This window comes from Enhydra lutris, unplaced genomic scaffold (genome assembly GCF_002288905.1).
Source record: "Enhydra lutris kenyoni isolate GAN:26980312 unplaced genomic scaffold, ASM228890v2 scaffoldscaffold18, whole genome shotgun sequence".
NCBI lineage: Eukaryota > Metazoa > Chordata > Mammalia > Carnivora > Mustelidae > Enhydra > Enhydra lutris.
Genome location: NW_019154102.1, coordinates 24582055 through 24595089, shown reverse-complemented (window position 1 = coordinate 24595089; position 13035 = coordinate 24582055). Strand labels below are relative to the sequence as shown.

Below are 13035 nucleotides of genomic sequence, written 5' to 3'. Positions count from 1 at the left end.
TAGGGGCGCCTGGGTGACTCAGTCAGTGGAGCCTCCACCTTCTGCTCAGGTCATGATCCCGGGGAGTTCTGGGATCGAGTCCCTCATTGGGCTCCCAGCTCAGCAGGAATCCTGCTTCTCCCTCTGCTTGCTGCTCCCCCAGCTGGTTCTCTCTCTCTCTCACAGACACAGACACAAATAAATAAAATCTTAAAAAAAAAAAAAAAAAAGGCACCACCTACCATCACATACAGCCACATACAACAGATGAATCTCACAATATAAAGCTGGGCAAAAGCTGCCGGATACAAGAGGAGACGTTTCTTACGAGTCCATTCATATGAAGCACAGAAACAGACCCCTGCTGACAGAAGGTGGGATAGTGATTACCCTCTGGGCTGCTAATGTTCTGTTACTGGATCTGGGTGGTGGTTACCTGGTGTTTTCAGTTTCCTGTGTAGATTGCACTTCCATTTTAAAACATAGGAAGGAAAAAGGGCAAAGCCCTAACTAGGCCCTGGTCTACCCACTCCACATGGTCAGAGGGGCCAAGAAGCTGTATAAGAGGTCAAACCAGAGGGAAGACCTATGATCTAAATAAATGCAGCCATACACAGCCTTCCAGGGACTCTATCCGATGACATGGGCTGACAACTTCGTTTTCAGAAGAATTTCTTATTTTTGCATTATTCCTTTGCCAGCATCACCTCAAATCTTTGACAAGGACACCAAGCCTTGGAGAAGCTTCCCCAAACCACAGGCCGAGTCCCCGGCACGACCCCCTACATCCGGGGGTGAGCTGAGCGCCCGAACCTGGGGCACAGGTGTGCCCGAACTGGGAAAGCCAGGTAACTACCATCGGTGACCTCATTAATAATACCGCCTTCACAGGCTTCTGGGAGGACCAAGGCTTGGTCCAAAGAGCAGCAAGTTTATCCTGTCATGGTGCCAAGCCAAGGCCAGATGTATCTGATTAAAAAAAAAGGAAAAGAAAGAGAAAGAAAAGAAAAAGATAAACTGAGGAGGGCAAGACACAGCAGAACCTCGATTCTGTAAGGCTCCTTCCTCTGAAAGGCAGCTGCCCAAAAGTAACAGATCTGCCACAACACTCTCCTCAGATGGGACCAGGGAGGAAGGAGCCCGCCGGGGCCACCAGGCTACCTCAGGGAGATTTGAGCTGACGCACCATGTGCTCACCAGCCTGGGGCGCCTGGGGAAGTGTGAAGCTGACCTAGGAGGCTGACAGGCCACTCCCCCAGGATCCTGTTGCACCTTGGTGAGTCACAGTCTTTCCAGTTCTTCCAGTTCTTGCCTCAGCTGCCTCGAGTTGCAGCCAGACCGACCTCAGGTAGCAGTGCCTGCCAGGGGTCCAGGAGATGGGCATCTGGGACGTGGGTCTTGGGAGCCTCTTATACTCAGACATTCTGGGCCAGCTGGGGGGCAGCTGTGCAATCCTATGTCCCAGATGTACATGACCCCGGCACAGTTCACTGACCCAAAATGGACTTGAGTGCTAAACGGAGTGGGCCCGGGCCAGGGGCTGAGGGCACCAGGGGAAAGGAGAGCCCAGTCTTTGCCTGCAAGGGGCACAGTCTACTGGTAGGAGGCAAATATGTCAGCAAGTAACTACAAACTGAGGGGAAGGACAGAGAGGCAGTTTCTTTCACAGTAATAAAATACAGATTTATAATCACTGAAATCATGCAGGCATCAATACAATTCTCAGGAGTGTCTCAGAAAGGTTGCATGTGTGTGTATGCTGACCCCACACCTACAATGTTATCCTCTGGCCTAACAAACTCCCACTTTGCCCTTCGGGGCCCAGCACAAGTGGCCTCTCCCCAAATTCCCAGCTGCCAAGGTACTTTTTTTTATTTTTTTATTTTTATTTATTTTTTTTTTTTTTTAATTTGTCAGAGAGAGAGGGAGAGAGAGCGAGTGCAGGCAGACAGAATGGCAGGCAGAGGCAGAGGGAGAAGCAGGCTCCCTGCTGAGCAAGGAGCCCGATGCGGGACTCGATCCCAGGACGCCGGGATCATGACCTGAGCCGAAGGCAGCTGCTTAACCAACTGAGCCACCCAGGCGTCCCGCCAAGGTACTTTTGACACCTTCTATCTCCTGCCCTCGCTGGTCCCAGAGGACTAAAGACACCAACTACATACATGCTCCCCAATTCAAGTCTGTGGTGTCAGCAGCTATCTCAGTAATGAGAGCAGGTGCTCAAGGCCTAGGTCATGGTCACTTACAAGGGGCTATGGGTGTGCCGAAGGGATGGGAGAGTAACCTGGGTGAAGGGGAGAGCTGGCCCTTCCAGAATGCCTAGGAGCTCAGAGCCTGACCCTGTTCTTCAGGCCTGAGCCCATTGCACATGACCTTGGCGGCAGCAGGGTTTTCTCTCCAGCTATAGGACTGTCCTGTTTGGTCACCCAGGTCCCCTAAGGGTCTGACTCTGCCTCCCCGAACAGCCCCATGCCAGGGGACCAGAGTCTACCCCCTGAGCCTCCTGCTCCACAGGGACAGCTGAACTCCCCACTCCCGCCTGCTGCCAGGCGTCCGCCCGCCACACCGAACCCCGCACATCTGGCCCTCTGCCCCACATCAGCCCCAGACCTTCCCAGTCGGCCCCATCCACCCCACCATCACCCCCCCACCCACCCACCAGAAGCAGGACAGCCCGTACATCCCAGTTTGCCCAGGACAATCCCAGTTTACGCTGAGGTAGCAGCCCAAGTATTACCAGTGTCCCCTTTTATTCTCAAAAAAGTGGCCCAGTTTGGACAAATTATAGGGTTACTCTAGGTTCAGACCACAAAGCAAATCCTGCCTTTGTTCTTAGGGAGCCCACACCTGACTGATGAGAAGAGCTCATGCCGTACAGTTGGTGCCAAAAGGGAAATAGGGACCAAGAAACTGGGTTCCTGCTCTGGGGCTTGCCCTATATAAACCTGGGCTGGTCACTTAGTACACAGCACCTGGTTTCCTCATCTATAAAATGGAAGGACTGGAATTAGATAATCCAAAGGTCCCTTCCCAACTGACACCTGACTCAGCCCCATGAAAATGAAATACAAGTGGCCTGTCTCCAGTTGTTCCAGGCAGCCCCATGTGGGGGTTAAGGACCTGGGTTCTGGGGTCAGACTGAATTCAGGCTTGCCTTTGACCAAGGTACTGTCCCTTTCTATTCCTTGGTGTCTTCATCTGAATAATAGCTAATAATGTCTACCTACCAGGGAGGGCTGCTGAAGGATGGCCTGAGTTAGAGTGTATACACGGAGCCCAGCACTTAGTAGTGTTGGTTATTTTAAGAGCTTGAGAAATTGCAGAATGGGGGATGGAACTGATGAGACATGGCTAGAAGGCTTCATGGCAAGGGGTTGAGACAGAAAAATGTGGAAGGAAGCAGGAAGCAGGAGAAGGAAGTCTCTCAAATGGGAAAAAGGAAAAGTGGCAGCTTCGTGTGCCCTCGTTTAACTCTGATGGCCTATCTGGCTCCCTTCCTTTATCAGACAGGATGGAGACGCCAGAAGGAAGAGTCTAGGAGTAAGGCCTTTCAAGAACAACAGGGACTGACCACACCTCTGGGGCAGAACCACTGAGCTAAGGGGAGGAGAGTCAAGGAGGCTGGCTGGGAGGGCACCAAGGGCCAGGTTCTCGGCCCTGACTAACTCTTCATTAACTCCAAGGTTTTAACCAAGGTCCCTCCAAGTAAGGAACGTAAGGCTATTACTTAAGAGACCCACAAAGCGCAAAAAGTACAGCCACCCTAACAGAGGGCTGCATCTCAGGGAAACAAGGCTTCCCAACTGGGTTTGGACAAAGCAAAGCATGTACAGGGATGGGGGAAGGGAAGTGTTAGGAGGGGCCACACTGGACAGCCCGGAGTCCGTATGAAGGGCAAAGAGCTCTCTGCTGATACCCAAGACAGCCAGGGCCCCTTCTTCTGATCTGCCGAAAACTGTGGGAATTATGGTTTCCTTCAAACTCCAGGGGTCAGTGAGACCAAAACCTACCATGACCTGGTCCTAGAACCTAACAGCCCAGGATATCCCCCCACCCCCAGCAGTTGCCCCAGTGGAAAGGCAGAAACTTGGGAAGATGTGAGGAAGGCTAAGCAGGCATCTCACTGGCCAAATGCAGCATAGTGGCCTCAGCAATGCCCTGGGCGCCTTTGGTCTGTGGGAGAGGGACTGAAGAGGAGGGGGGACTAGGGTTCTACAGTGAAAAGGGAAGAACTACTGCTGTCTTCAGTCACGCCTTCCACTGAGGATGCTTCAGCCTCTGGTACAATGATCGTGGCATCCCAGAGACACCCACCCCTCCCACCTCCAGTGGGGAGGCTACTTCCCACAGGACCCAAAGGAAAGCAAGTCAGAGAAAGAACTCAAGGATAGCCCTCCCAAGCCTAGGAAAGAAAGAGTTTCAGAAGGCAGAGAGGGCAGTGAGGATGCCTCCTTACTCCTCAGCTTCAGGAACTTTCCATCCTTCTGTCCTCCCTGTCTTCTCCTCTAATGCGACATCAGACAGATGGAGACAATGTTCCAGAACCCATTATGTCCTACAAGCCCTTGGGGAAAAAGAAGCAGGGCCCCTTTCATTTAGGAGTGTAGTTACTATACGGATGTAGTTCTCCATGTACTAATATTTAATACATAAAGAGTTGACGACTATGTGTCAGGCAATGCTGTAAGAGCTTCACATATATTTACTCTCTTTAATCCTTATAGTAACCCTATTAAGGTGTTATCCAAAAACTCTCCAAGGCCTAGAAAGGTTAAATTAACTGACCCAAGTTCACAAAGCTGGTTACATAAGCCAGGATTCAACGCCGGGAGACTGGCTCTCTCTCACTCACCCTACAGCCTCTCCCAATGTGACCGCTGGACTGGCCCTCAGTGAGGATCACAGGCCCCTGTCCTCTGTCCCCAGCGACAGTGGCTCCTGGACCCACATTCTGCCAGCTCCCCCGCCTGCTGTGTTCAGAAATCTGACAGAGGCCTGGCCTCCAGAGCAATCCCAGCAACAACCAGGGGAAGATTCTCCTTGGGACAGCTGAGCCAACTTCCCTCCCACTCACTGCCTGCCCTGGTAACCCAGGTACCCCACCCTTTGGCCAGGGGGCACAGACATCTGCTGACTGCCGTGGTCTGCAACTTCATCTCAAATGCATCTTTTGTTAAAGAACACTTGCTACCGTGACTGTCCCAGGACCTGGCACGCTGTGAGCTGAGAGGTCCTAGTTACAGCTACTATTAACTAGCTGGGTGAGCAGGAACAATGCGCCATAAAACTGAAGGGCGGGATGAACTGTGTTCTTTCTTCTAACGCAGTTTCTCAACCTATAGATACTTGGGGCCAAAAAAGTCTTTGCTCCAAGGTGGCTGTCCTGGGCACTGTAAGACGGCCTATCTCCTTTGCCTCTACCTACTTGAAGCAGCAACCTAACATCCACACCCACCCAAATGGTGACAGACAGAAAGTTCTCCAGACATTACCAAATCCCACTGGAGGGCAAAACTGCTAGCAGTTGAAAACTACAGCTGAAAAGTAGTAGTAACCAAAACAAACAAAACAAAACAGAATACAGGTTTTGCCTCTACAGACTGAGGGAGGGTGGGAATTCTGGCTCTTTATTATAGGGTTGGGCTACAGACAGCCCCTCATAAAGGATCACAGGGCCCAAGATGCCAAGAGTGGTGAGGTTGGAAGACCTGCTTTAGGAGTGAGCAGCAACAGCCCCTCCAGCGCAAGGAAGCAAGGCCTATGACCCATGACCTGCAATATTAAGACGCAGGCAATGAACTCTGGGATCTAATCTGCTCTCCACCCCCACCCCTCCCTCACCCCCGCCCCCCCACTGCTTTGGAAAGGGAAAGCCAGACAACACAGTGCTGGAAAACAAACCAAACTTGCTGACTTCACAACTCAACAATGATAATGAGGAACCGTTATCAGGAGTCGTCTTTGAAAGAAATATCTGAACAAAGGAAGTCAGTTTTCTGGGGTTCCTGAGGTCTTTTAGTGTATCAGATCTCCTTAGTCTGACTGCCAGGTTTTGAGAAAACGGTTGTGGTTTGTGTTGTTTTGATTTCCCCTGGAAAAGGGCCCCTAACTGCCCTCAAACTCCTCAGGGTGCTGGAAACGGTCATCTTTGAAAAGTGATGTTTTTAAAAAAAAGAAAGAAAGAAAGAGAAAAAAGTTGGCTCTGAGGAGCCTCAGAGGGAATTTTAATTAATTCAATGGTAAAGAAAAGTACTTCCCTAGCACTCTCCAAAATCGAAATTTGGTGATTCAAAAAAAAAAAAAAGATGGTTAACAAAAGCTACAAAATATTCCTACGACCATCAGCTGCTTCTGGGCAGGGAAGGGACAGTATTAGGATGCTAAGTATTACGTACACATTGAACAAATGAGAAACTGTACCTGTCCATGTCCACTAAGTCGGTCAAAAATAATCCTAGTAAGGTTGTGATCAGTAGCTAACTCTTGGTACTTTAACCCTTACCAGAAGATTCATGGTACATCATAGGTACTCAAGGCATACCAAGCAAGGCTCCCTTGAGGTCTGCCACTCCTCACTGTCTCTTGACTACTTACTGCCTTATCTCACCAGACAACTGAAAGGTGTCTTGGTTTCAGTTTCCCACATCCTAGCCAGAGGACCTGGTACGCACAGTAAGCTCTCATAAGACATTAAAACTCTTGTCTTTCTTGAATCTTGGGGGCTTTGCTGAATTTTTGGCTTCCAAGATACTCCCTGCCCCCTCCCAAGTCCAGAGTTGAAATCCACCCCTCACTCAACAGGGACAAGGGCCCAAGCAAGCTATCTCTATTCCATAACCGAAGTGAGAGTATGTCACCAGTCCATGCATGTTAAAAAAAAAATTTGGCCAATGGCTAAAGGAAGGCTTGCGTACCTCATTTGACTTTTATGATTAGAACAGATTTTCCTTCTTAAGTGGCAAAAATCCTGTTTCTTTAACTGTTATACCTTGATTAATTAAAAAAACAAAACATAACAACAACAACAACAAAAAAAACACTATCTCTCCACCCAGAGGAGAGCCTTGATTGCTGGAAGAGAGGAAACTCCCTCACCCTCCCTATGTCGCCCCATCCCCTCCCTCCCTCCCTCGCTCCTCAGAATCAGCCTCAGGATCAAGGATCAGCTTCAGGCCTTTATGAAAGAAGAGTCTAAGGCCTTTCTTTATGGCCCCCCATCCACCCATCCCCTTCAGCCCTGTCCTAGCAATCCCTCAATGTGCCTTTCACTCCCCTCCCCTTCCTGCAGCCCTTGCTCAGCTTGTCTCCAGGAAGGATTCCTCCCTCATCTTCACACTCACTGAGCACCTCATCGGTGGCCAGAAACTGTGGCTACAAAGGTGAGCAGCCAGAACTCTCCCTGCCCCGAGGAAGGAACCAGAACTGAAAACTACCAAGTCCGATGTATGGTGGGACTACAAAAATGCCATGATAGGGCACCTGGGTGGCTCAGTAGGTTAAGCACCTGCCTTTGGCTCAGGTCATGGTCCCAGGGTCCTGGGATCAAGCCCTGAGTGGGGTTCCCTGCTCAGTGGAGAGTCTGCTTCTCCCTCTGCCTCTTCCCCTCCCCCTACTCATGCTGTCATTTCTCTCAAATAAATCTTGAAAAAGAAAAACAACAAGAAAAAAAAATTGGTCATGAGAACTCCCATTTAAAAAAAAAAAAAAAAAGCCATGATAGGGCAAAGGTGCTTTGTGTGAAGAATATGGCATTAAAGGAATGGTGATGCAAGTCCTCAGGGAATGAGGTAAAGAACATGGAGGGATCAACGGGCCTTAAGTATGCAGTGTTACAAAAGGGTTCTGAAATGTTCTAGTCTCGCTCCAGAAAGAGACTGGAAACAGAGAAACCCTAGGAGGCCTCTGAATTAAGCCAGAGACAGGTTGACAAATGTGTAGCGATCAGAAAGGAAAGTCAATGAAATGAGTCCAGAGCTCCCAGCCAGAATAGCCAGAGGGTACTGGTGCCATTAATGTAAGCAAGAGAAGAGCTAGTTGCATTTCTGGGCATGCTGGGTGATGGTGCTGCCAGCAGCCCAGAGTGAATGCAGACAGGGGCCAGGATGGAGTCCACTTTTGTTCCCAGAAGCAGGTGAGCGTGGTCAAGAGCATGGGGCTCTCAAGCCTGACAGCATGACTTTAATTCCCAGCTCTTACAACAAAAGCCAGTGACCTTGGACAAGTTACTGTGCCTTTGTTCCTACCAGTAAGACAGCGATGCTGATAATAACTGCTTCTGCTTTGTGCAACTGTTGCGAATATAAGCTAACAAACATAAAGAACTTAAACCAGGGCCTGGCACACAGTAAATGCCGATGTGTTTGCCCTCAAGTTTCAAAGTGTCAATCAGCAAATGTGAGCAAATAACTCTTACTCTCCTGCTAATGGTACAAAACACTGGACTTGTCCATCAGGAGACAAGTTGGGGGGAGTGAGGGGCTAGTTGTGGCTAAGTGCATCTAAGTTTTCCATCCCTCAGACTACAACCCAGAATAGGCAAGATAATGGGGATTTCAGAAGAGTCCAAATCCAGACCTTTTCAAAAGACTCTCTAAAATTAAACTCAAACTTCATCCTTCTCTAATTCACCCTTGTAGCAGGAACTGGGAAAGAGGCTTCCAGGGATACTGGGATGTCTCACTCAGCTAAGTGTCTTCATCTCATGGTCATGAGTTCAAACCCCACATTGGGTTTCACACTGGGTATGCAGTGGAGTCTACTTAAAAAGAAGAAAAGATACTTCCAAATATTCTCTGATTCTCTTCCTACTTGCTACAGAATGGTAGGTGGAATCAAACCCCTTTGCTCGCCTTAGCCTGGAGGCCAAGTCCCAGGTTCTGACACCAGGTAAATTAAAGGTCTGACTCTATTCCGCCCCCATCGGTGATTTAGAGGAAATACACCCAGAGTCCACCCAGACCTTCACAGGCTAAAATGAAGCTGTCAGTGTAGGTAAGGGCCGCGTACAAAAAAGACAAGGCTACATTACGGTGCTTTATCATCAGAACTCCCTAAAGTGGACAAGGCTGCTGCTGACACTCCTGTTTTACAAAAAGAAACCAACAGTCCAAAGAGGCAAAGTGACTTGTTCAGGGTCCTGTGGTTAATAAATCACAAAACAGATTAGAACTCATTTCCAGATACCCTGGCTTATGCTCTCTCCACCCTGGGACCAAAGTGATGACTCCCAACCATACCTAGACAGTCCGAGTCTTAGCCTCCTTCCTCTGGATTAGGGGAGAGTAAAATGGTAAAGGAATTAAAATGTCCTGGAGTGATACACAACCAAGACCTCCCCTGGATTAATAATCCTACAGCTTCCTACTTTAGGATTTGCCAAGGAGTGACTCTTCCCCAAGGGTTAACTCACTTCTTGGGCAGAGAAGCCCAAAGAAGTTGCCAAGATCCTGCCGGCTCACAGACACATTCTTAAACTGAATTCAAGTGCAGAGCCGAGCCACATCCCAGGAATAAGAGAGCATCAGTCCTTTATACGCAGAGTAAATGAACTCAAAACCAGCGGCCCTCTCCTTCCTCCTCCAGTCTGAGGCTAAGTACTGCCATGTTTTATTTGGGGGTTCATCTGCTACGGCTCTGAAAAACACCATGAAGGTAACCCACCATCCTCTCCTTTGCTCTCAGAATTCCCAGAAGGGGAATACGAGCAGGTCGCATCACCCAACAATTATGTCAAGACACTACCCCAAATGTGTTCCCTCTAAGACACAGAAATTTCAAGTATGTAATTAAGCAACGCTGCCACTGCCTCACAGCTCTGGACACCCCCACCCTCCCTCAGCCCCTCCCGTCTTCTCAAGTCCTAGCTGAGGTCCAGGGTCAGATGCCAACCCTGAAATCCCGTCTATTTCAGAAACCCAGTGCTCGGCAGAGTGATAGCGCCTCAGGCCCAGCCCCACCCCCACCCCATACCCTGAGGCACCTAGAGCTGGGCTCCCGGCGGGGCCCGGAGCTCTTTCTTATGTAAATGACCTAGCCGGAGAGCACTGGCGGGGGCGGGGGGCTGCCGACAGCGAGGTGGGCAGACCTGTCGGAGTCTCGGACAGGAAAAAGCTCGATTGCCTAACGAAAACTTTTCAAAGAAGACAGCAAAGCGGGAAGCGGGGGTAGACTGCGGGATCCTTCGTGTAACTTTTAGGAGCACCAGAAGTATTAACCAAAGTTCGCCCCCTACTTGGAGGCGGGCGCCGGGTACTCAGGGCCCGGCCGCCCCGGGGCACGTCTGTGGCTAAATGTACGCCCCTCTCGGGGCCTCAGTTCCGGGCGCCTCAGTTCCGGGGAGGGGGCGCGGCGGGCGGAGTTTCTCGGCCGCTGTCCCAGCTCCTTCCCGGATCGGCCTCTCCCCAAGAGCACCTCCGCGAGGCCCTGAGGAACGCCGAGGGGAACCGCACATCCCCAGAACGCGATCCTTTGGCACTGGAGACCCCGCGCAGTCCCACGTGGCAGCAGAGCCTCCCCCCACCAGCCACGATTCTCCCCCACGTGCTCTCGCCGGAACTCCGGCAGCAAGAGAGGGGTTCCTCCCACGTGGGCCCCGCAGTCTCAGACTACGTGCCGGGAGACCCGCCCCTCCAGTGGAAAAAAAAAAAAAAAAAGCGCGAGCGCGCGCAGAGTGGCAGGAAGACAGAGAGCCGCGCGGTGCGCGAGCCCAGGCGCCTCGCACGCGCGCACACGCCTGCCCGTGCCTAGCGGACGTGGCTCCTCGCGCCCAGGAGTTTCCCGGCAGCCCTGACTTTTTCCGCGTCCTCGACCCCGAATGGAAAGGAAGTGGTTCCCCGCAGGGTCAAGGAGGAGAGTCCCGGCCGGCCGGGACCCCAGAGTGAGGGCCGGGGACCACACAACTTTGTCAAAGGCGAGCCAGCCGCCCCTGCATGCTCTTCTTACCTTCTGCACCTGGTCATGGTTGAGCTCCGTGAAGAAGTAGGCGAGCAGATGCGAGGCGATCATCCTGCCGCGGCCCGACGGCGCCGAGTTGGGAAACCGAGGTTGGAGCGCGTGCGGGGGAGGAGGACAGCGCGGTCCGACCGCTTTGTATCTGGGCTTGGGGGCCCGGCCGGGAGCAGTGAATCCGGACGGCACAAAAAGAAGGCGATGGCACGCCCAGCTATAGAGTCTAGGGTCTCTGTAAACAGGTTTGGGGAGTCCTGATTGCTAGAAGGCGCCCAAAAATCACTGCTGGCGACGTGTCGGGTTGCCCCACCGCCAAGGCGCTAACTTTGCCACAGGATCAGTAAAGGTTCAACTTGGGAAGAATCTCGGTCCGATCTCACTTGGGCGAGCGGACCTCTACGGCTCACTCGCGCGCTGCTCTTGCCCACGGAGCTTCTCCGCTTGATGACACGGCGGCGCTAGCAGCGGCCGGGGACTCCTGCTCTGGAGTTTCATGCAACAATGTGGCTTATTGAGGGGCTGCCGGCTCGCGGGCCTCCCCGTCAGTGACGCGCGCACGCCCATTGGCTGCACGGGGAGGGTGTGTGTACCCACGGGCCGCCCGCCGCCGCGGCGCAGCCAATCCGTGCGCACGGCCCGCGGGCGCGGCCCCTCCGACACCCGAGCCGGGAAACTGGAGGGGCGCGCCCGGGGCAGGGGGCGGGGCCGGGCGGCAGGGATGGAACGTGTGGTCCGTGGCTAGAGGCTGGGGCGGAAAGGCGCATGAGCCACCGCCGCGTCAGGCTTAGCTATGGGTGGGGGGCGCGTGATCACAGACCCGGCGTGTGGGACGACTGGAAAGACGGGTCACCCGACCGGCACGTGCCTTGTGCGGGGACAGGGACACCGTCTGGTATCTCGGGGTCATGTGAGGGGCCCCCAATGCTGGGTCACATTTCTGAAACATGTTAGTCCTCACCTGTCGTGGCTCAGCGGGGCGCAGCGCTGAAGCAAAATTGAGGCGCCACGGTAGCTGCTGCTTGCTCTATACCAGGCATCACAAAACGGATAGGGTGTGGGTTTTACTAACCTCGTTTTACAGAAGAGGAACTCGAGGCACGGGCCGTTAAGAGACTTGCCCAGAGTCCCACAGCTATGTGGCAGATGGGGGAAGGAACCCCCACACCCGTCTGACTTTGAGGCCCAATTCTTTTTCCCTATTTTCCTATTCTACCGCTCTAAGAGCCCGGGGAAGTAAAGGACAGGAAAGGAGGTTTTTCCGCAGCTGTAGGACCGACGCGTGGGTGAGACGGCCTGGGTGATAAGTGTGTACTGGAATGATCCTGGACGTATGTGGGGTGAGGTGGTTCACAGATGCTGAAAGGAGGGGGAGGTCCGGCCACAGCTAATGCCTGGCACCAGACTCTGAGTTGGTATATGAGTGGCAGCTGGCAAGAATGAAATACAGACTGATGCAGGCAGGGGACTGGTGCTTGTGGAAAGGGTCAAGCCTGGGGTTGGAGAGGTCACAGGGGTGGGAAGATGAAGGGCTTTGTGTTCTACTGAGGAGCTTCTCCTCTCATAAACAGTCGGGTGCTATCTGCACTGTATACATTATTATAGTATTATGTAATACATGTTTGTGTCTGGAATATACAGACGGAAATAAAAAACATCCATGATCCAGCCTCTCAGCAAAACTTCTTGAAAGCTACGTACCCTTGCCAACTATACATTCATGCCTCTCCTTCCTTGTACTCCAGTCAGGCCTGCGTCCCAAACTGCATTTGTCACACTCACCATAATGTCTTAACCTGTGGCCAAATCCCATGTTCTTATCCCCTTTCCACCCTTGTCTTACTCCACTTCTGGTGATGCCCACACACAGTTGACCACATCCTGTGTCTGGACACACCTTCCTCAGTGGGAACTGGGGAAGCTCCACCCTTCTGGTGTCCCTAGGCTCCTCAGACCCTGTTTTCTCGACCTGCAAATGCGGGAGTACACCCGGGCTGTCCTCCACCCTCGGATCTGGTTATGCTCTCTCCCAGAGTGATCCCTCCCAGCCTCATGACTCCTTGCTGGTAATGCACAGATGGAAATCTACAGCAAGGACCTCTCTAGGAGCTC

At 52.1% G+C, this 13035-nt stretch overlaps 1 protein-coding gene across 1 annotated transcript in view; it reads right to left on the bottom strand.

Annotated features, from left to right (window-relative positions):
* The window catches only part of LOC111148021 (hexokinase 2), a 60998-nt gene extending 48425 nt beyond the window's left edge, over positions 1-12573 (bottom strand). Inside the window, exon 1 of the mRNA XM_022504365.1 lies at positions 10921-12573. Within this exon, the coding sequence (XP_022360073.1) occupies positions 10921-10983 (63 nt within the window). The 5' untranslated portion in view covers positions 10984-12573. The remainder of the gene's footprint in view (positions 1-10920) is intronic.
* Positions 12574-13035: the final 462 nt, after the last annotated feature.